The sequence below is a fragment of the Homalodisca vitripennis genome, chromosome 4, assembly GCF_021130785.1.
Source record: "Homalodisca vitripennis isolate AUS2020 chromosome 4, UT_GWSS_2.1, whole genome shotgun sequence".
In the NCBI taxonomy this organism is placed as follows: Eukaryota; Metazoa; Arthropoda; class Insecta; order Hemiptera; family Cicadellidae; genus Homalodisca; species Homalodisca vitripennis.
Window position 1 is genome coordinate 62,087,471 of NC_060210.1, and position 23,726 is coordinate 62,111,196.

The following is a 23,726-nucleotide window of genomic DNA, read 5'->3' on the forward strand; positions in this document are numbered from 1 at the left end:
GTAAAACATCTACTAAACTAAACTACATAAAATAAAAATTAAATGTATTTTCAGCAGTGATTTTCATATGAAGCCTATTTTCTTAGAAAATTGATAACAAAAATTTCGAATTTCACTTTGATGCAATCGAAGACAAAATAATCAGTGAGCCTATAACAGACTGCTAGTAAGTTGATTTATACTAATTTTGATTGTACTAAACTAACCGACTAATCGGTTAGACGCAAATAACCGAAATATTCAGATCGACTACTCCAGTCAGTAAGTGGCTCGTCCTTATCTCTGGTAGTAGGGGAACAACCAGTCTCAGTCGTGAGTAACATTTCGTGGAGGATAACCACAGACACTACAGGTACGGATTTAATATCTCAAGTTGTTCTAATATTACTAACATGTGCTATTGTGTTTTGAGAGCGCCATTTCACTAAATATACTATTATTTTGTTCATAGTGAGAAAGAATAGCACAGTGGGAAAACAACCGACTTCACACATTGTAAATTATACAGGAGAGGACGTTTAAAGTTTAAAAATTATTTACACGAGTACGATAATTTTTTTGGAGCGAGGGATATTCTGCATAAGAACGCTTATCTGTAGTCAGACTATTTTAAACAATAAACGTATTTCAGAAACTAGTTATAATAAAGTACTATTAGAAATTAAAATATGTTCTTTGTAATTATTACTTGCATTATCTTTTCATTGCTTGTAATTGTAATGTTTGTACTTTCTTTTCTGTAATATGTGTAAACAAATTATTATGAGTAATATTTTTAAATTTATTTTATAAATAGTCTAGATTTTTATTACCTGAGCTTGTAGGAGTGTATTACTGATAGGGTCTGCACGATATCTCGAAAACGAATTGACCTATATACTTGAAATTATGGACGAAGCTTCATATGAGGAACACTGAGTTCGAGGATGGTAGGCCTACATGTTTCTTTAACATTGGTCTTATGGGTAACCATAACATTTAGGAATATCACAGTATTGCACATACTTAAATGTTAAATGAGTTTATTAATGTTTTGCGTAATAAACTTGACGATTATTCTAGTAGTACAATAAAATTAGCTAAATTAGTTTTTTTTCCTTTTTTTAACACTTATGCTTGACCTGTATTAATTTAATGTTTATTGTTGTTATTGGTTGAGCGCAACTTATCCCGTGTGGGCATTTCTGTTTGTACTCACGATATCTCGAAAATAAACAGACGCTGAAGTATAGACTTGAAATAGTGCATGAAGTTTCAATTACATAAGACAAATGTTTAGTTAGAGGATAGACATGTCACTCCATGGGATTTGGCTAAGGATCAACGTTATTTACATTGGCCTTGTGGGTAACCGTGATGGTAACGAGAAAATAGCAGAATAAATAGATTTGTGAACAAACTCAATACGGCCACTAGAGATTCCAATATGTTACATTAACACAAGCAGTCTAACTATTCCTCCACATGCAACTGTATTTTACAATGACTTGGTGCATATACTTTTATCATTTAAACACTGATATAATACCCAATTTAACCAAACAAAAATCTGAACGCATCTTGTGGCAAGATATTAGATAAAGAAAGGTTTAATATGTCGAATTTACATTTTGTATGAAGCTTCATTTCTGTCGTTTTTTGTATGATTGTCTATTTGTACACAGGAAACAAGGACAGGATGGCCACTCAAAATGTATTTTCAAATTCCCGGTCGAAAATTTCCGATTCTCGTCCATTTTCAAATCAAATAAGCAACTGTAATACTGTATTTAACTCTTACACCTAGTGCAACAGTGACGGGTTATCGTCACCAGCTGTACTTGAAGGATATGCCTTGAAGTTGCGGTGGTCTAGCAAATTTCGTCGCTAACGATATGCGAAATTCTGTGGCGATCCATCGCTACAACCTATTTTAAGATCTTTAGTTTATATCTCTGTGTCTTTCAATGTGTCGACATAACATCGTGTATACCTAATAATATTCCTTTCTGTGAGGTTTGAGAATATATGTTTATCCAATTCGGAAGAAGCCTAAGAATACATACTAAAGTTGCGTAATGATACTTCAAAAAATTTGCAGAAATTCAAGGAAATGAATATGTTATGAGTCATACCCTCTACCTTCTGCTTTTAAATCATCGAAATAGTAGGTTAAAATTAGCTTCCAGAATATATTCAATTTAAGTAAAACTTCATCGATATTTATTTGTATTTATAAAAAGTCTGTGTTTATGTTTAACTACACAGAGTACGACGTATTGATAAAATACAAATAAGCAATACTTGTGTTTACCGTCGAGTGGCTAACGTTCGTGCCTAGAACCAGCAGACATGTTGTTTCTGTTTGTGATGTGTTATTTTGCAGCTTAAGCAAGGCACTTTGGCGTAGGTTTTCAGCATGTATTGTAGGCGGTTCTTACTTCCACACGGGCACCAACTTCAGTAACATTGACTTTACTGCTCAGACAGTTATGAAGAATCACAGTACACACTGTCCACACCGCATTGTGAAGGTCGAAAGTACAGCCTCCACCGTTGTACACTATTCCGAAAGCATTTTCCACATCTCTTCTGCACAACCTTCCTACTCTGTTCCGTAGTTATACACTCTCTTCTGTAGGTAAGAACGAATGGCCTACTTTGTCCCATGCTCAGCCCATTCCTTAAATTTAGTTGCAATAGACATCCTTCATCTCCCACTACAACGTACATTACTCTTCCAAATGTTCGTCTTCTGGCACCGAAAGCTTATAGTTAGTTATCTGTACCCCAACAGTGCTTTTCAGAGAAATAAAGGAATACATTCCTTTCCGTAATATCCTTCGTCAATGGACATACAGTTGTACTCGGCATCAACAAATCTTAGCAACACAGTATATAGTATATTTTATAGTTGTAGCTCAATGATCCTAAAAATAGTAGAATTTTAACATGTTTACTGTCCGCCGCCCAGATGCATACATCCCTGACCAAATGGAAGTGAGCAATTGTTGGAAACGAGGTAGAGAGGGAAGGAGCTACGTAGCTTGCTGTGTGAATGTAATGTCGCCGACGTATTAATACGTTAACTACGGAGGCCTTAGATGTCTTAAATGTATCCCTCACAAAAGAATAGCGACGAATAAAAGTCAGCGCCTCAATTCTCGACCAAGGTCAGCTACACGTCTTCCACTTGACCGCGGACCTGTGCCAAGGGGTCCGCAAAAAATAGATGTTCAATTTAGTTTTTAAGCATTTTCGACGCAACTAAACAGACAATCAATACTTTCAGTGAGCAGCATGTGACAACTTTTATTTTAAAATATCTAGTATTTTCTCGTTTTGATAGATAAATGTAGAATAATTAACGTTTGGCTTTACTTATTCAGGGGTTGAGGATGACCCAGTGTACGAGAATTATTTGTTTTATTGTTATTATTTGTTTTGAAGCACGAGTGTATGAAGATTGCAAAATTTCATAGGCATCTGGAAACAAAACCTCCAAATTGTAAACATAAGTATTCCTAATTAAATACATTTTCTGAGTTAAAAAGATAGTAACAAGTGCTGATCAAAATTTATAGGAAAATGCGACTTTGGAATCATAAAGAAGCCTCTCAACTTCATAAATACCAGCAGCTGCAATGTTATGCAAGATAACGATAGGTGATTCAGATGCTCATACATATTACTCTGCTATCTAATAACATTATTAAATGAAGAATCACAGATTTTGCAAGTAATACCCTTGATAATTTATTGGCACAACTGTGTAATATGTTTACTCTGCAATTGGATAAGAGCACATACACATAAACTAGAAAATCTATAATGTTAGTCTTCATTAGTTTTATCTGTAAAAATAAATTATATAAAGAGGTTCTCTTTTTATTTAATATGCTTCACACTACAGCCGACTTCTTACGGACCTTGACAGATCCACCATTACTTGGCAAAAACGTGTAGGTGTTTATACAGATGAGCAAAACCAACGTCTAGTGAGAAAGCAGATTTTCAGCTCGTATAAAATATTTAGTTTCAATGATGTGGATTTGCTCTTGTAATGAAAGTATTATCTGAATCAATGTAAATTACATTGTCATATAAGTCATGAGTGGTCAATTCTAACAAAAGCCATTTGGCATTTATTTTGCTCTGTTAAATCAAAGTTGTTTGTCGTACAAAGAGTACATTAACGTCTACAAGAAAACTAAGTAGATCTATTTCTACTTCACGATAAAGTAAGTGCTATGGCAAACAATGTCAGATATAAGCAACACGTATTGAGAAAGGTTCTACTATAAACCTTCTCACTTAGCATTTTAGAAACGTAGCAGCCACCATCAGACAGTATTTTTCAGAGCCAGATTCTAACTGACATTGAGTCAGAAATCCATTTGCATGTATTGAAATTGAAAATATTTCTAACCTTACATATGATGGAAAAGTTAAACTTTAAAGTTATGTATCAATGAAACAAAAAACTGAAAAACGCTAAAACACAATTTAATTATGGCTAGTGGATAAAGGTGATCATAAGAAGGAGTCACAATGCACATATAATACTCGTACCATTTGTGAACACATATAAATGTGAATGAGAAATATAGAAACAGGATCAACTTTGTCAGGTTTTCATGTCAAAATGTTTGTTAATAAAACAAACTTATCAGAAATTATTAGGTAAAAAATAAACAAAAACTGTTACATTCATTATGAACATGAGCAGGGCCGGATCCAGGGAGGGGCAGGGGGGGATGTGACCCGGGCGCCGAGTTAGGGGGGGCGCCGCGCCGGGCGCCAAATGATGGGATGAGGCCACCATAAAAAAAACATTTACCATTTCTACTGTCAAGTGTCAATAGCACAATATAGTCTATGTACATACAATTTCTTACATCAGTAAACTATATTTGCGCAAACCAAAAGAACATAGGCCTAGTAAGAAATATCTTTAAAGCGGCAGGGTATTTTCATAACTAAGGCTGTGGGTTGGCAACATTGTCTACGGCTTGACTAGGACTAGAAAGCGCAAGCGCAAGTCTCCCGCTCCCGCCCCTGACTAGTGACTCGTGAGTGTTCCCGCTTGACGTGAGCGTGAACTTTTGATGAGTTTTAGGTTAGATTTCATGTCGCAGTTGTATGAATATTCTACCTGTGACTAACATAGATCAACATGTCGAAAAACCATCAGGGTGTTTCCACAGAAAGAAAGCTAAAGCAAGACAACAAGAGGCCGCGAAATCGTCAACTTTAATGTCATCATGGTTGCAAAATATCAAGGACCAAGGTAACTAATTTTTGTTGTATTTTAATTTGTTAAGATTCATTTTGAGTACAAAACAGTTATAGGCTATAGCGGCATAATAACAACAAACTTCAGTTTTAATGTTAAAAATAGTGGTTATAGATCATTAATTGTAAATATAGTTTTAGTTTATAGATATTTTATAAATTCGTTGCCTGAATGAAAATCCTCTCCCGTTCACATTCGTCGGCCGACGCCCACCACACCTTGCGTAGCATAAACACATTTAAATATTCAGAACTAAATACATTAAAAAACATATGCATAAAATGCTTCTTTCACTTACTTTCTATGCTATTATTAACGATAGTTTTAATACGGTAACATACGTACTAAAATGTTAACAATACATTGATTGTAATAATATCCCCTTGGCCCTTACTACTAAAACAATTAATATATCGAATAGGCTGTAGACTAGTACTGTAATAGTATCCCAATTAAGATAGCATGTTTTTTAGCATTATTGGCACTATTTAACAACATTATATTTTTGTAACGTTTTTAGTTAGGCCTACATGATTTATAAAACGTTACACAATGTAATAATTTGTTTATGTTGTACATGTAACCTACTTAAAAAATTAAAATGTTTGGTCATGTGTGCATTTATGTCTGTTGCTTACAGACGAAGCCGAACCTGAAGCAACGAGAAGTAAACCGTCTGTTCAAGAGGATGCGGTGGGAGAAGAAAACGCTGGAGGAGAAGATCTCATGGACGTTTGTGCAGAGGAAGAAGACAACAATGACTTTATTTGTGAAAAACCACATACTTCGCATGCTACTGATTTTTGGGCCTCTTCTACGTCATTTCAAGAAGCCGTTTCAGTTTCAGACTCAAAAGGGCCTAACCATGAAGAACAGGAGAGTGAATGTGAGTACAATTTTAATTTTAATGACCCTGGAACTTGGCCAACTCAGCTTAGTGACAAACAAAGATGTTACATCATACAAAGGAGATGTGAAAACGATGATCATAATCCTGATTTGAGTAAAAGCGGTAGGGAGGGCCAAAACCTTACAAAAGATTGGTTTTACAAAATTTTGAAAAATGGTTCAAAGGTCAAAAGATCTTATTTGGCTTACAGCGAGACAATGAATGCTTTGTACTGTGTTCCATGCAGGCTTTTTCGTCATTTGAACACAGAACATGAATCAACAATTTCGTTTTTAGCAAGAAAGGAGGGATTCACAAATTGGAAAAAACTCAGTGACAAATTGCCAGAACATGAAAACTCCCAGTACCATAAGAAAACCTTTGTTTCATGGAAAGCATTAGAAACGTCACTTGGTAAAGGAGGGATCGACAAGGAGTTGCAGGATCAGATAAAAAAGGAGGAATCCCACTGGAGAGAAGTACTACGCTGTATACTAAATGCTGTCTTATTTTTGGCAAAACAGGGTAGTGTATTCAGAGGGACAAACAAAACTTGTAACTTTGCAGATCCAAATAGTGGAAAATTTCTCAACACTATAGATTTAATTTCCCACTATAATGAGACCTTGCGTGAGCATATTGGTCGCCATAAGAAAGGGCAGCTCAGCTATTTTTCTCACACAGTACAAGATGAGTTTCTTGATCTCATTGCAAATGCAATTAGAGAAGACATAATTCAGGACATAAAAAAAGCTAAATATTTTTCATTGATTTTCGACTGTACCCCTGATGTAAGTAAAAATGAACAAATGACTGAAGTCATTCGTTACATTAAATATACTGACGAAGGGCCAGAGGTATGTGAAAGCTTTTTAGATTTTTTTACTGTGAGTGAAAAAACAGGCGAGGGGCTTTTTGAAAGCATTGCTAAAAAGCTCAAAGAAGATGGTCTAGACTTGATGTTTTGCAGGGGCCAGTCGTATGACAACGGAGCAAACATGGCTGGGAAATACAAGGGTGTCCAGTCAAGGATTGTGCAAGAGAACAAACTGGCCTACTTTGTCCCATGCTCAGCCCATTCCTTAAATTTAGTTGGGGTTCATTCAGCAGAGGCCTGTGTTGAAGCACAATCGTATTTTGGTATTATAAACAGCCTCTACAACTTCTTTCATGGCTCTACATCAAGGTGGGAAGTTTTAAAACAACATGTTCCCCTTTCGTTAAAATCAGAAAGTAAAACAAGATGGTCAGCAAGGATTGATTCTGTGGAGGTTATTTATAAACATATGGACAAAGTGCTCTCTTCTCTTGAAGACTTAACTACCCATGAGTTCTCATCTCCTGAAACCAGAGCTGAAGCTAAATCGCTACTTAAAAACATGAAAAGGTTTGAATATGTTATTATTACATGCTTTTGGTATTCAGTCCTCAAGAAAATTGATAGAGTTAGCAGGTTTCTACAAAGAGAGGACACAACAGTAGACAATGCTGCAAGAAACATACAAGGTCTTCTAAATGTATTATCTTCAACTAGGGATTTAACTGTTTCAGAGGCAATTGATGAGGCAACATTTTTAGCTAATAATATGGGCATAACAGCAGAGTACAAGGAAACAAGAAAGAGAAAGAAAAAGAAAATGACAGGAGACACACATGAAGATGATGGGCCAAATTTTACTGAAGAAGAAGAAGAGCTTTTCAAAAGATCACTTTTTCAAATATGTGATAGAATTATTAGTGAGCTAACTAACAGATATGATGCGTTAAAAATCGTTGCTGATAAGTTTAATTTTTTGTGTGGGGATCAAATAAAAAAAATGGATGTTAAAACTTTGAAAAGTAAAGCAAAAGAATTAGCTACAACATATGCCAGTGACTTAAATGAAGAAGAGCTTGTGAATGAAATAGAGAGTTTTAAATTTCATGCCTTAAATATGGAAGATGGATTGGAAGACGCAACAGCAGCATCTTTGCTCAAAATATTGCATAAGAGCAAGTTGAAAGAGGGTTATCCAAACATATATGTAGCTCTTAAAATCTTTCTAACGCTTCCAGTCTCTGTAGCATCTGGAGAGAGAAGTTTCAGCAAATTGAAGCTTATAAAAACCTATTTAAGAAATTCTATGAAACAGCAAAGACTAACTAATTTAAGCATTGTATCAATTGAACATGAAAGGGCTTCTTTGATTTATTTTGATCAGATAATTAACACATTTGCAGCAAAGAAGGCTCGGAAGATAAAGATTCTATAATTGTTAGTATTGTTTTTTTCTAAAACAATTGTATTGTTTTGGATTCATGTAAAATTGTAAAATAGATATTTCTATTTCATTAAAATAACACTTTCTTATTCAACCTAAGTTTTATTTTATTTCAACCCCATATACAAAGCATATAGTAGTAAAACTTATGGTAAATAGTTTGGTATCGGGGGGGGGGGGGGGCGCCAAAAGTCAAGCTTGCCCCCCCTAGAAGAAATGATAGATCCGGCCCTGAACATGAGACAAATATTGCTGGTATGATTATGCATTATAATTATTCAAGATGTTGACAGGATATTTTTAATGTACACACTACTAATTAACATGATATTTTACTTTTCTTATTTCTGCAGTTAATTTCCTCTAACATTTAATTATGAATAAAAATCACGTGTATTAATAAATGTAACTGTTTTCATAACTAGTTGAATAGTTTAACTATTGCTCTTATTAATAAATACATAAATATACAATTTTAATTGTTGATTTCACTTTTTCATTGTAATGTTTAAAACTATTTGACATTTTTCCAATAACTGATTTTGTATACAATCAAGAGTTTTGTGTTAACTATTAATTGTACTTTCATAAAATTAGATCTCCTGTTTTTGTTAATACTGACTCTAATTACTTCTAAAGCAAAAGAAACTGAATAAAAAATTTTAATTTGTGTACATTGTGATAATTATGTTATTGACAATTTACAAACAAATAATTGTATAAAAAGTGTATTTCGTAGTGCAAAACATGCTGCTCACAATAAATTACGTGTATAGGTCTAAAATAAACATAAAACATTAATCGATTGTCATGTTTTTAAAACGTACATAAAACGTTTTTACTAAAAGTGAGTCCAGATATTAGGAGATATCTCCAAAATATTTAATTGAGAACCACTGCTCTAGACTCTACTCGAGTATGCTTAATTAGATCTCACAGTGGGAAGAGAACTATCCAAGTATCTATGATGGTGTAACAGGGAATATGCTTCGACGTCTCATTCTGTTTGAATGGAGCACAAAAGACATTGTCGAATTTATATTTATATATACCACGAATATAGTTATACCACATTAAGTAGACATAAGCTGAAACGCAAGCCAAGTTTTAAGCATTGGTTTCTTGTTTTATGCAATTGGTAATGATGTGTTTTATATTTTATATATATATATATATATATATATATATATATATATATATATATATATATATATATATATGAAATAAAAATAAAATAGTTTTGGAACTGAAGATTTTTAAAACATTAGGTATATATCCCCTTGTTAGAAATTTCACTACCATCATAAATAAGTTCAAGACTTGTACAAATTGCAATGCTTCAATATTTTTCCAATAAAGAGACAATGCAGTCAGTTATTTAAGATCCATCCAAAATAAGATTAATTCACGGACCAATGTAAACTGAAGTAAATAAGAACATCGCGAAGCTGCTGGGTAAGAGGGTCAGTATGGTCTATTACATTGATCACCAATAAATAAAAATTTTATGGAATTTTGAAAAAATAATTTAGGTTTTCAAATTTTTCAAAGAAAAAATTGCTATTGCCATTGGGTGATCTGTATAGCTCAATAGCAATTATTTTTTCAAGTGAGTTTGATACCTGCAAACTTAAAATCCAGGTCGGCATTATTATTAGTTTTGAATGTCTTGAATGATGAGGACTGTTTGATAAAAATTGCCACACCACTCCCCTTGACAGCTTTTTGACAAAAATGTGTTGCAAAAGCAAAATTTGAAATGGTGTATTGCTTCAGGCTTAAATCAGTGTTCCGAGACTATAAACACGTCAGGATTCAATTCTTCACACAGTAGTGCCAGTTTGTTGGTCTTTTTTTAAATTAGTTCCTTATTAAAAATTGAGTATCCTCTTGTACGATTATGCCTTTCAAGTATCAGCCATTACTATCGCGATTCAGCTGGAAATGTTTCAGGATGCAGAAGGGTGAAATCTATGAAGAGTTCAACGAGAAGAGTGCCAAGTACCGGGAGTTGTCTAACATACTTACAGAGAACGAACACCTACTGACGTGGACGGATGGGGAGAGGATTGTGGACGTAGGCTGTGGTCCAGGAGATGTCACCACACACGTTATCAAACCCTGGCTCCCGGCAGACTACAGGCAAGTCCACAAGACTTTTTAGTTGTTCGTATATATGGTTTTGATTTCTTCAGGAGCAAAGGTCATTTATACAAAGCCATTGCTGAAGCAGCACTGAGTTAATGTTAAACTGTATGTATTTTATGTAAGATTGATATTTGCTTAATTTATACCAGTTATTAAGCAGGTAATACAAAGTATTAACAAACACATTTCCCCAATATTCCATACTTAGCAGACATCGCTGAAGGCGTAGATATCTAAAAAAGACACTTTAGTGTGGGCGCAAACTTTGTTTTCGCCTACAACACCAAAAATCCTACGATTGGCTCTGATGACAACAAACTTAGATATTCAACTCTGAAAGATCTAAACCATTTAAAGTTTGACACCTTGATTTTGAAGAGCAATTCACTAGAAATATGAATTAAATGTGAGTTTAGATTAATAAGATACAGTTAATATTTTGGTGAACAGCTGAAGTAAGCTCACATTTTATAAGACATACAGAATTTACACTTTTTAGGAGCAGAGAAAAATTTTAAGATGAGTGCTTTCAGGGCTATCCTTCTTTTGTTTACTCTCGCTACACTACATTAATGGCAAAAAGCCTTTTCTGATTATAAGCACATAGATGACAAAATATATTCAACCCTGATATTCCAAGCACCATGGGATAGTGTTCTATGCCATGGCATGACTATCCGGTAAGTTGATATTGGCCTTCAGAAATTTACATGCCACAAAGTCTATTTGTGTCATAATTACACGTAATTCCACATTACCAACAAAAATATCTCTACTATTCTTTTTTGGGATGCTGAGAATACATTGAATCGAAACCTCTTCTGGATGTTTACTGTTATTTACCATCCTTTATAAATCACAAACATAAATTGGTTCCTCAAATGATGTATCCTTGTGTAGGTTATAAAGAATGATCGTTCAATGTAGAGAGAAATTCTTACATCCTTCAGTCAGATTTTGTAATAAAATTGGAATATGTTACACCAATTTTAAGAAAGTTAATAATTATAACATTTACTTTGAAATTGTATTGTTTGCTCTCTCAAGCCCCTCAAAAAATCAGTGTGATTTTAGTTGAAAAACTGCTAATTTTAGATTGTTCTCGTAGGAATACCAGAAGCATCTTCTCATCTGAGTAGTCTGTAAAACTTCACAACACAAATTGTCTTCTAGTCCTTTCGTAACGTATTTTGAAATTCTGAAACATCTTTCCGTGAAATTAGGATTTTTCCACGAATTGTTTGGATGTCCAATATTAGTAGATCTACTTGTTTTTGAAAAACTAATTTCAAATGCTGCAGGTTCCACATTATTATAAATTGTAGGTATTTGCACTTGGAGATGAGTATATATATTTATTCATTGTTAGGTGTGAGATCCTTTTGAAAGGTTGCCAAGTTTAGACAGTTTTCAAGGAAACTTTTGAGGCAAGAAAAGGTTAAATGGGGTAGATACGATCCTTTAAATCACCAGGTGTTGGTGGGATATCCCAGCCCTACTTTCTAGGAGGGTTAGATATTCTTCTGAATTAAGCAGTATTCCTTGTAGGAGTAGTTATGCTTTTTGCTAGACTTCTTAGAACTATTTACGCTGAAGAAATAAAGTAAATAGTAGGTAAAGATACTCAGCCTAAGTCATAAGACTAGCCAGTCTGATTTCTTTCATGGTAGAAGAACATGAAAAAGTTAAAACTGTCACAAATATGAAATCTTGGCATTATTCCCCTGGGGTTTATTCCAAGAGAAGTCTCATGATCCTTTTGGATAGTAATGGGTGGTATAGTTTTGTATCCTACAATTAGGTTAATGTTGCACATAAGACATACAACTATATATCTAATTGTCAATTTTGTTCTTAAGGCTCGGATTCAAATGTTGTGGTTTACCAAATTCACCACCCTGTCTTTCTCCAAGTCTCTCTCTCCTTCTTTCTCTCTACCATGAGGACAATTACAATAAGCTGATTTTGTACTTACCTAAAAAAGTACAAAACCAGTAAAAGTTAAGTTAAAGTAAATTAGATTTTATTAATTGGCTAACAGAGATGACTTTGATTTGATAACTGTATCTTTCATATTCATAGTTATGTATTTAAAGTTTTAAAAGTTAATATTCTAAATTAAAAGAAAATTTAGTTCTCAATGCACATTTTAACAACATAATCTGAGAGCCACATGAATAATATCAGTATCCAGATTTTATAAAAATGTGTTTAAACCATTGTAATTTAAAATACTTTTAAAACAATATGACATAGCATTAAATTTAGAATAATTGTAGGGAATGTCATATAATTTCTTATACAATCTAGATAATGAAGAATGCATTAAAATATTTGATGTATTTATTAAGTTTGATAAAAGATGCTATGTAATTAAAACTGTTGTACAATTTTTTAGTTCTTTAAAATTATTTTTATTAAATTTTAACTTTATTTTAAGTATATTTTTCAGACATCAAAGGAATTAGATTACTAAAAAACCAATTTATGTTTTTAAAAAGAATAACAATTGTGCATGGTTTCTTTAGATAAAAATGTAACAAAGCAAAGTTTGAATAAATTAAAAGTTTGTGTCACAAAGTTGTTGGTTATCTATGATTTAGTGTGCACAAATTATTGGAAATATTTTGAGTTTATTATAGTTTCGGAAAGAGAATAATAACTTTTATATATTTTTTAAATGGCATGTATTGCTAGCTATAAATAACATATATTAAAATTCAATTCATTGTTAAAGAAATGACATACTTTGTTTTGCTTCACACACTGAAATAGTATTGAAACCACAATACTGATTTCTATTAATATATTGATTGCTTGACTGGATCCCATCACTGATTACACTCATTTGTTGGCAGTCTGCTGCTGGGATTGGACATCTCCCCTAAGATGACTCAGCATGGGCTGACTCATCACGCTGATGATCGTGTGACATTCGATACCCTGGATATTGGTAGTGACATCTCGCACTTTATGTTGAACGACGAGTACTCTAAAGGATTCGACAAGATCATCTCCTTCTATGTCATGAACTGGGTGCGAGATCTACCGTGAGTACAGTCATTAATCTGATTATCTATAGTCACTTAAAACAAGATTTTGTAATCTAAGAGTGTATTTAAGAATGCATTTTTCTGAGTTTTGCTTAGTCCCTTATACCTTGTTTCCCGATATATTTAAATTTTAAAATAAAACACCATTTGAATGGTGAAGAATACTCAAACATTTGAAACAAAGTTTAAGTCCATTCTAAAGAAGTGACCAACAAATCCTTCCATTACTGTTCTCTCTTCAGGGGTATGAGGTAATAATGGCACAATGCCACCTAGTTATTATATCATTAATACTATTTAAATTTCTAGATAACCCATTTTAGAGTAACGAGAATATTGATAAAATATGAACTCCTTTAGATTAAGGATCTCTCAATTTATTTTTCACTACATATCTAAGTTTAACTCAACTTTAAGCATTATTGAACATGACTTAGCTCAAAGTTTTAAACATTCACATGTTTACTTCCAAACTAATTTAATACTTATTTTTCATATCACTGTTATATTTTGACTCCATAACAATATTATTCCGTAGATGAGTTTACATCTTAACTTAAGACTTGTATTTTGGGATGAGTTTAACATTGTTCATACGGGGCACAAATAAAGGTGATCAAGCTCTGCTAATGTTTCTTGTCAACCGCAACTTCCAGAAGATGAATCCAACTCAAGAGAGGAAATGACACAGCAGTTTGTTTACAACAAAGAATTTAAATGTTTACAGGACAGGTGTAAAAAATCTCTTCAAACTCCTAAAGCCAGGAGGCCAAGCTCTGCTGATGTTTCCTGTCAACCGCAACTTTCAGAAGACATACAGAATTATAAGTGACAGAGAATCATGGAGAGAGTATTTCAAAGTAAGTTTATAAATCCCAAACGGGTTTTAAGATAGGTGAGGTACAGTTGTGATGCTGCAAGCACTCAAGAAATCCAGTGCAATACAAGCAACATGCGACTTCATACAGCAAATTTTGTTCTAATGGTCATATGCATTTTTAGTTCAATGATGTAACTGTGATCAGATTGCTTTGTTGTGCAAAACTGAAATAATATGTCACTTATGTGAAAACAGTCAAGTGTTATGCAAAAAGGCTGTACTATAACTTTATAAGATACTTAAAAATAACAATAATTAAGATTGGATTACAAATTAAACATTTGGATTAATGTAGTAAAATTGATTGTGTTTTTATAAACTTCATTTCACAAAAATATCTTATTTTGTATTTCAAATTTGGCACTATTCAAGCAAATTACAATCAAAACTATTACATAAACAAATAAAGATATTTACATAATATAGTACTACAAATTAAATATAGCATACAAAATATTTGGTTATTGCTCCGTTTGTTATCATACTTCCCAGAGAGTGAAAATATTTTGAAATCTAAAACTCCAAAAGTAGGTCATGTTTTACCTGCTATAAGAATTTATTGCCTTGAAGCAAACCCATAATTATTCATTGTTTTCAAATCATTAACACTATACGCTATATCTACTCTTTTACTATGAAACTTTATGGCTGTATTTCAAGATAGAAACAGTATAAGATACCAATGTTGTTGAAATTAATATGAAACAAGTAAATTAATGATGGTTTACCTAATAGAGAAGATTATTTATTCTTTACACTTACGTGATCAAAAATATATATTCTGAAAAAAACTTATTTATTATATTTTGACACTTATGAAAACATAATTGTGGAACAAAACACTATAAAGCGGGGTATATTTTTGAAAAGTGTTAGAATATTTAGGTAATTTTTTGAGCCCCTGTAATACATTATATATCATGTTGCAATGTTACAGAATATCACAAGAAATATATCACCATACTTGAATGGAGAGGAACCTTGTACAGAATTCCAAGATATCCTCAAAGAATCAGGCTTTGAAATTGTCAAATGTGAGACCCACCAAAAACATGATGTTTTTGATTCTGTCAGTGTTCTTAAGGGTAAGTGATTTTCTCACTGCAAACATTGCATATAGAACAATATCTGAGTGTAAGAATAAAATTAACTATAAGTCAAAACTATAAAATTAACTATAAATTAAATATAACAATAAAATTAACTTTAAGTCAACAGTCAACTAGTAAGAACAGGGTTGGATATTAATACTTTAATTGGACAATGTATATTGCAACCTTCAATTGTATTAGTTCCGCAAGAGATAATCCATCCAATGCTATAAATGGGCGCACAGTAAAAATAAGGAACTAAAGCCTGCCTCTCAAGTGGAGGGTGGAAGAGGAGATGATGAGACAATCACGATGCTAACACTGTCACTCAGCATTACATTTCGTTAACTTAATATAGTTGTTTCGTTAATTATTATTTGTTTGTTTATCTTGAAAGCTTGCAAATATCATGGATGGACACTGAACATGTGCACGAGGTGCAGCCCTCAAAACTAAATGAACAATGCATACCTCATCCATATGAATAGTTTATCATCTGTGTAACTAATACAATCTGTCATAACTACGTAAGTGATAAATAATTTTAATTTCTATAATATAATTAATGCTTCGAGTAGTTAAAGAAGTTGGTAGAAATCGATAGGAGAATCTGCTTGAGAAAAGGTATGAACAGTTACCAAATTCTTGTAGAAAAAGTCTCTTAAATATGAAGATCACAAAGCAGATAGCCAAATAAACACAATAAAATATAAACTAAATTTAGGTATATTAGTTCTCACACTATATAAGATATTTGTGATTTATAAAATTCAGATTAATTTAATGTCCAGGGTTCCCATGTTAATAGATAATATTGTAGAAATTAGAGGATGGCTTATAAAAATTAATAATATTAGGACTGCTCCTGTCAATAAACTAAAAAATTAAAACATCTCAAAGTCCTTATAATCAGCATAGCTTGCTTTTAATTTGATCCCCATACTGTTTTGAAAAAGAATTATTTAACTTTTCTTTTACTCAGTTATAACTTCAAGCAATTTTTCCAACATTATATGTTTACTAAGCGTGGGTAGGCATAAACTTTAACACTGCCAAATTTCAGCTTCATTGGATTTACTCTTAAACATTTGAGAGTTAGGGCATTATAAAAATTAGTATAAAAATATTAATATTAGAAACTAGAAGCTAGAATTGATACTCCAAATAAAAAAAATAAATACAGTAAAACTGTATACCCCTATTTTCAACATACAGGAAAAAGTGCACACCTGCAAACTGAATGTTTTGTAAGGGTTTCAGAAACAAAAATGATTTATAATTATACATACATAATTTAACCTAGTTTGTAATTATGTATTAGGTTAGTTCTTTACCTGAAGAAGAGATCAGATTGCAGATCTCGAAACGTAGTGTTAATGTTTATATTACCAAAATATTCAATAATTCTTTTTCTTATGCAATGTTTATATATAATTTGAAAGATTTTTGCACAAAAATAAATTTATTTAAAAAATATTAAAAAATGTATACAATTAGAAATATATTATTTTTATTGTGGAAGATAACATATTATGAAAGTTCAACTGATTTCCTATATTTTTACAAATTTATAACATGTCAATCACTTATAAACAAATGGAGCTACTTCGATTCAGCATCACTTCTGAGAATGACAACAAAAGATTTCTATAGAAACGTTTGTCAAATCAAAGGCATTTAAACTCTGAAGTCGAAATATTATTTTGGTTCATTAGCTTGAAAACTCTAAATATTATACAAAGTTTAGGTTTAATTTTGGCTGAATGTAAATTAAAAATTCGTCTGCCTCTTGGTTTTGTTTGGCAGTTCCCACGGGTGGTAATAAACTGCCACTTGAATTTTTTTACACGAGTTACGCAAACAGCATAAAACTACTGTTTGGTCCTAAAAGGGTTAAAATTTGAGAGTTATGATGGTTGTTATTGTAAACAAGATCAATACCAATACTCTATTTTAGAAATATCCTTATTTTTGTAAAATAATCCAAAAAAATGCTTGTTTATTTTTAACTTATAATATAACATGGACAACATGAAATGCTGTTGTATGTGTTGCAGAACTGATAGAGTCTTTGGATCAATACATCAGCTGTGTGCCCTCAGAGCTGAAGACATCATACCTTGATGAATGTGTTCAAGTGATGACAGAGATGAAAGCTTTGGAAATAGTTGATGGAAAGGCTTTAGTCAGTGTAACAAAAATTGTCTCTGTTATTAGAAAACCAACAGCATAACTGAAATGAAAAACTATGTAATTCAATGTAATTTGTGTTGAATAAAAAACACAGTGCTTTAATGATTGTGTTAAATAAATTAAATATTTATAAAAATACAAGTTACGTTCAATTTTACTGGACACAACATGAAAGAATAAAATCATACTGGAAAAAATGTACAATAAAAATAAGTGCAGACCTTCACAAACTATGATTTTTATGTCATGCTGACCCCAAGAGAACCACCAGTGGCTCTCACTATATTATTTATATGAGGCCTTGAGAGCCAGAGCCGCAGAAAGGGGGTGGAGGTCAATGCTCCGGGTAGGTAGCAAAAATATACAAGATTTGTCATTGCGTTACAACTGTTTACACATAGTTTTTTGCCAGTTTCTGCACAAATTGCTTTACTTGAGGATCAAAAAGTATACCTGAGTTTGAACATTAAACACAAACTGAATAGTAGAGCTAGAAGCAGGAGTTATATTAAAAGTTAGCTTGTTTATTTATGCATCTAGACATAAAGCAAATTTTAAATTTCGACCTAACTGAAAATTCATAACTTGGAAACTTAAGAAACGAATAAGACCAAATGTTTGTAAAAGATAAAAACAGGTGTACTGTTTTTGAGTATATAATTTTAGAATTACTGTGAATGAAAAAATGTTATATCAAATTACCATCTGAACTTTTATTCTTGACCGGGTCGCTAAATGTCATTGATCACATTAAATAGAGTTCCTAAAGCCATATCTTAAGTGTGTACTTTTGTAAACCGCTATGTAAAACAATTATTTTTTAAAACTGTCAAGGCAACATCACCCTGGGCAAACATATAAGGCAACAAAATATCTTTTAAAGTCCAACATTGTTTCCTATCTTGTCAAAATGACACAAGTTTCAAATGTAAAACTCTAGTCTTCAAATTCATAGCGACAAATTGTTGCAAGTAATTGTAATAGTAAAATATCAACATATTGATGTTTCAGTAAATCTATACATAATACTTTATACATATTTTAGTAAAAGAGTAAATTTTCTTTAAATAGTTGATATTTAATTCTTTATGTTTCTTGAAATTTTTAACCTTAACCATTGTGTAAAATATTTTAAATTTGACAGAATGTTAACATTTGTTTTTGTTCTATTACGACAAGAAGTTGATAAACCTCTCATTACACTAAGTCCAAAAGACCTTAGTGTTTGTTTCCAAAGTGATAGGATATTCAGGATGGGTACGTTACCTATCGAGAACCATTAGGAGAGATAACGGGCACTATCTCATAAGGCGCCTTGACATAAGGGGAGGTCAGCTCTGCACCAGCCGAATTAGGCAGTTATAGAACATCATTATGTTCAAGCTAGGCTGCTTGTAACACTAGGGTTGGATGCACATTGGAGGAACAAACTGTAGGAAGCAAGTGTCACACGTAAATTTGCTCTTTCAATTTTGTTGGCACCTACTTCTCCATTTATTCAAGTGGGCCGCCACACACAGAGGAAACTTTCGTGTTGAAGACATGTCTCAGGACCATTGTGAAACTGTGTTGGATACTTAAGGCATATTTTAACTCTCACAACAACTGTCAGAAGGTAAAGGTGCAACTATGTGCATATAACAGCAAATTAACCTAACCTTACTTTAGTTGCGTGCATTGTATGTTTTTCTTAGTTATTTTGTGTCAGATAATTGACAAAATGATTTTAACCAAATGACTCATGACACTTGTTTCCAACAGTTTGCTCTTCCAATTTGCATCCAGCATAAAGGAGCTCCATCCCCCTTCCTTTTGCCCGTTACCACGCCCCACTCTGCATTTTGTTCGGCTACGCTACTGCTCTCAAATCAATGAAATCGATTTAAAAGGCTCAAAAATCAGAGCAAATACATTGGTTAAAATTTATATAGAAGATTAAAAAAAAATAGGAACTGGTCAAAGAAGTAGAACGTTTTAAATGACATGGCTTTAAAATGGATAACAATTTAAGAAATTTTATACTGCAATCAAATTTTAAAATTATTATTTATGAGCAACACTTGACAATCAATTGTAACTCCAAATAGCCCTTACTCTTCTTCCAGTCTCTGTTGCTTCAGTGGAGAGCAAGTTGAAGTTAATTAAAAATTATTTAAGAAGCACTATGAAACAGATTAACAAATTTAAGTTGAATTTATATCATTTGATGTTATGGTATTAAGTTCAAATATTATATTTATTCTTTTTCTATAATGTGGTAATTTATTATAAATTTCCTATGCAGAGTTAAGTATGCTTTTTTTATAAAAACAGCTAGTGGGTTGTCCTTACTTAAAAGAATGTTAAATATTAGATGTTAGTTATGCCATTATGAAAAATTTGAAAATAGTAAGTAATGAGTAACATAATAATGTCCTAATATATAATTATGGCAACATGAACATTTAGTAGTTTTTAAAATATATATAATTTAACTGCATGTATAAAAAAATACATATATATAATTGTTTTGGTTTGTCCTCATCTTTCTAATAAATAAATTATAAACTTCAGTATATTGTTACAAAATGCCGTGAATAAAATAGTAATTCATTACTTCTGGATTATTTACAAGCTGATTTTAGAAGGACCATAAAAGCACATTTTTGGTAAAATTGGAGTTGGTTGGTGGGAAAGGGCAGCAATTTTAGGACTTCCCCTCTAAAAAAGTACGTAGCTGCAGCTCAGATGAGAGCCACCGATGGCTAGACCAAGGGCCATTTAGGCCAAGAACTTCATAACTGAACTATCATGATTATACATCTCATGTGATCAAATATTGTCTCCCGAGTATTATATACCCTTCTGGACAAGGGTTTATGCGCTTCCATCTGTTTCTTTTTACTTTATCAGCTGTTTTAGTTAGGTTAACTTGTATTCCCGTCATTTCTCACCATCTCTGTTCTGTCATGAGAGCCACCAGCACATGCAAGTCACTATATCTAGTTTCCCACTAGTTCATGTTATTCTTTTTGTCTACATCATAATCTTGCCTGAGTTTGGGTGTAGCTGCAAAAATGAGTGTGGAATGGTTAAAGATAATGACAAAATCTTAGAGGAACTTGTGAGCATGGACCCAGTGGTTATTTTGTTGAAGAGGAAGATAATAACAAAGGTCAATGAGGTCAATGTTAGTGAAGTTTCAAGTGAATTCTTCGGAAGTCTTAATTCAGACATGAACCCTAAATATCTTTCACCAGTGAGTGGCATTGAAGATAGGGATAATGATATGATTACCATAGACCAAAGGTAACCAACTTATTCAGCAGGCACACCCACTTCAACAGCCTTGACAATGGAAACTAACAGCTAAACTAAAACACTGACCTGTGTATTACTTAAGCCATCTGGTGAATCCTTTACTTTCCCATCCAAGATCGCTGTCCCCCAGTCATCTTTCAGTCCATCTTTGAAATGGCCAGAGAGTGTATTTTAACAAAGAAAATGTCATTAAAATGCTAAACAACCCACTAAAAAACTACACTTTTTGTGTTTTTTAGATCTCTATAAAACCAATGTATTTGTAAGAACTCCCGTTTATTCTGAAGTTCCGTTATATTTCGTATAGAAAAACAATACATTTTGTAGAAAAATGCGTGGGAAATCAGTGCCAGGCTATCGTGAGGTTTAAAAAATCAGGTTTTGAGTAGGGTATACACGGTTTGCTTTGCATACAAAATGCCGCCATTGTAGTGAATTCATTGTAGAGTGCTGCATATTCTATGAATTTAAAACAACCCACCAATAATGGGCAATACGATCAGTTATCCAGTTTTTGACAGCAAGGAACGTTCCAGCAGCTATGTTACTCGTAGACAGATAAGTGAAGTGTACTGCCCTAATGCAATGAGTGACAACAAAAAGTGGAAGTGGGTAAGAGCTTTCAAAGATGGATGGGGAAATGTCCATGAATCTCAACCTAGTCAGCCATCAGTGATCACGGAAGATTTGGTCATATCGTTGATAAAAAAGGTCGATTCGTGATCACGGCGATTTATCATCTCACCATTAGCATTGAAATTCCTGACCGTAAGAAAAATGACATTGCACAAAATTGTCTAAACATTTGAAATTTTACAAATTGTGCTCACATTAGGTTCTCAGGCTGCTTAATGAGAAATACAAAATGAGAAGAATGGGTTGTGCTCTTGAGTTTTTGGTCCAATATCACAAGGAAGGCGATACACTTACTTTCACTAGTTTCGCTACATAAAGGATTTTCTCAACAGTAAGTGCTTCAATACTGAAGACGAGGTGAAAGAAGCAGATAAAGATTTAGTTATCCGCACAGGCAGCAGACTTCATCTGAATTCTAAAGTTTGTAGAATGTTATAACAAATGTTTAAAACATTGAAACTACGTTGAGAAAATAAAGAAGGATGCCAGGAATCAAATAAATCAGTTTTTTATTTTTTATAAGAAACCGGACCTTACTTTCTTATGACCCTCGTAGTTTGGAACAAGTGCACTATGGCCCACAAAGAAGGTATAAAGGCTCTGGGCAGGACATTTCAAGATATCAGGAATTGTAAACATCTAATGGGCAAAGTGACAGTTCTGTTGGGTGGAGACTTCAGCCAAACCTTACCCATGATACCTCGATATGATACACAGGCTAATCAGGTGAAAGCATGCCTAAAATCATCCTTATCACTGAAAATTAAAATCCTGTCTTTGAAGTTCACTTGAATGGCGATTTGAAAGCAGAAGTTTTCTTCATTATTTTTACAAGTAGGTGATGGTTAACTGTTACAAGATAATGAAGGTAAATACGCAATACTCCAAAATCTTTGGGGTACTGTTAGTGATGTGAAATCAACTGCTTGACAAGATATATCCTAACTTAAATGATAATGTATACAAAAGTCCAACATTATTGCAGGATAGAGCAATTTTACCTCTCAACTGAAAACTAAGCTCATCTAACAGCCTGGTCGTCCTCAACAGATGAAGACTAAAAATGTGTTTAATAAACAACAACTTTCAGTGCTGTCATGTACTGTTCACAAACAGTTGATATTGTTTAGTACTGTATTCAGCTTTTTAAAAGTCAATTTCCCTTATTTATCAACCAACTTTTTTAAACTTTGTACTATTATATTTGTAATAAATTATCAAAATTTCAGATGTTATTCTTAAGATATATTCAGTTTTTAAGCAGCTGCCATTTGAAAATAAAGCTTGTAAAAAATTATAACTAGTTACGCTTTGAGGTAATAGGATATATACCAAATATCAACTTGTTACAAGCTGTTCTCAAATTTAAAATAGTTATGTGAAAAAAACAAAATGGTGGCAGTTGGTTTAATGAGCTTTTAAAATCTTGACTATAAATTTTGTTTTGTCTTTGGTCCAGCAATAATACCTAAAAATCTGTAGAGCTCTGACAAACAAAGTACATCTTACAATGTAGAACTTTTTAAAAAGGAAAATAAAACACTCAAAACTACACATATAAAAAGTTTATTGTTATGATTACCTGCAAGGAAAATGAAATAAGCTCATAATCCTACAGAATATACACAGTAGATAGAAAATGGAAGGCAGCCCTCTTTAGAAATGAGGATAATCACAGATCTTTCTCTGCAGGCAATCAGTTAATTATCAAACATAAAAGGATCTTAAAGACAATATCAAAAATAACAATTATGATAATACATTAAAAAACAATGATTGTAAGGTTTGTAAGTGTGTTAAACACCAGTTATTCAAGGAGAAACATTATGGCATCTTATAAAACGGTCTTGTGTATACAATAAATAGGGAATGTTGGGAATTTCAGTCTTAATTATGTATTAGAATGAGAATCCACCTTGAGGCACATTTTGTCGGGCATTGAACTCAATCGCTCCTTCACTTGTAGTGGTAGGGGCAACATTGGGATCATCTTCGTCCTG

General features: G+C 32.8%; 2 protein-coding genes across 3 annotated transcripts in view; one reads left to right on the forward strand and one right to left on the reverse strand.

Moving 5' to 3' along the window:
- The first annotated feature begins 267 nt into the window (after positions 1 to 267).
- Positions 268 to 17,928, forward strand: LOC124359377 (juvenile hormone acid O-methyltransferase-like). 2 transcript variants are annotated; one of them, XM_046812070.1, is made up of 6 exons: positions 268 to 352; positions 10,379 to 10,567; positions 13,432 to 13,623; positions 14,354 to 14,486; positions 15,444 to 15,591; positions 17,655 to 17,928. In XM_046812070.1, exons 2-6 carry the CDS (start codon positions 10,380 to 10,382, stop codon positions 17,828 to 17,830), a joined length of 837 nt encoding a protein of 278 aa, XP_046668026.1. In that variant the 5' UTR covers positions 268 to 352; position 10,379; the 3' UTR covers positions 17,831 to 17,928. The 2 variants fall into 2 exon arrangements, with proteins under 2 accessions (XP_046668026.1, XP_046668025.1); XM_046812069.1 differs by having other exon boundaries at positions 286 to 352; positions 10,364 to 10,567.
- Positions 17,929 to 23,276: 5,348 nt separating this feature from the next.
- Positions 23,277 to 23,726, reverse strand: part of LOC124359376 (importin subunit alpha-1) — a 35,767-nt gene continuing 35,317 nt past the window's right edge. Inside the window, exon 11 of the mRNA XM_046812067.1 lies at positions 23,277 to 23,723. Coding sequence (XP_046668023.1) covers positions 23,625 to 23,723 — 99 coding nt within the window. The 3' untranslated portion in view covers positions 23,277 to 23,624. The remainder of the gene's footprint in view (positions 23,724 to 23,726) is intronic.

Bases quoted from the DNA above. Each gene is read 5' to 3' on its own strand.
- LOC124359377 (XM_046812070.1), top strand. From the start codon at position 10,380: ATGCAGAAGGGTGAAATCTATGAAGAGTTCAACGAGAAGAGTGCCAAG. The intron at 10,568-13,431 runs GCAAGTCCACAA...ATTTGTTGGCAG, and splicing joins TGGCTCCCGGCAGACTACAG to TCTGCTGCTGGGATTGGACA. The intron at 14,487-15,443 runs GTAAGTTTATAA...GCAATGTTACAG, and splicing joins CATGGAGAGAGTATTTCAAA to AATATCACAAGAAATATATC.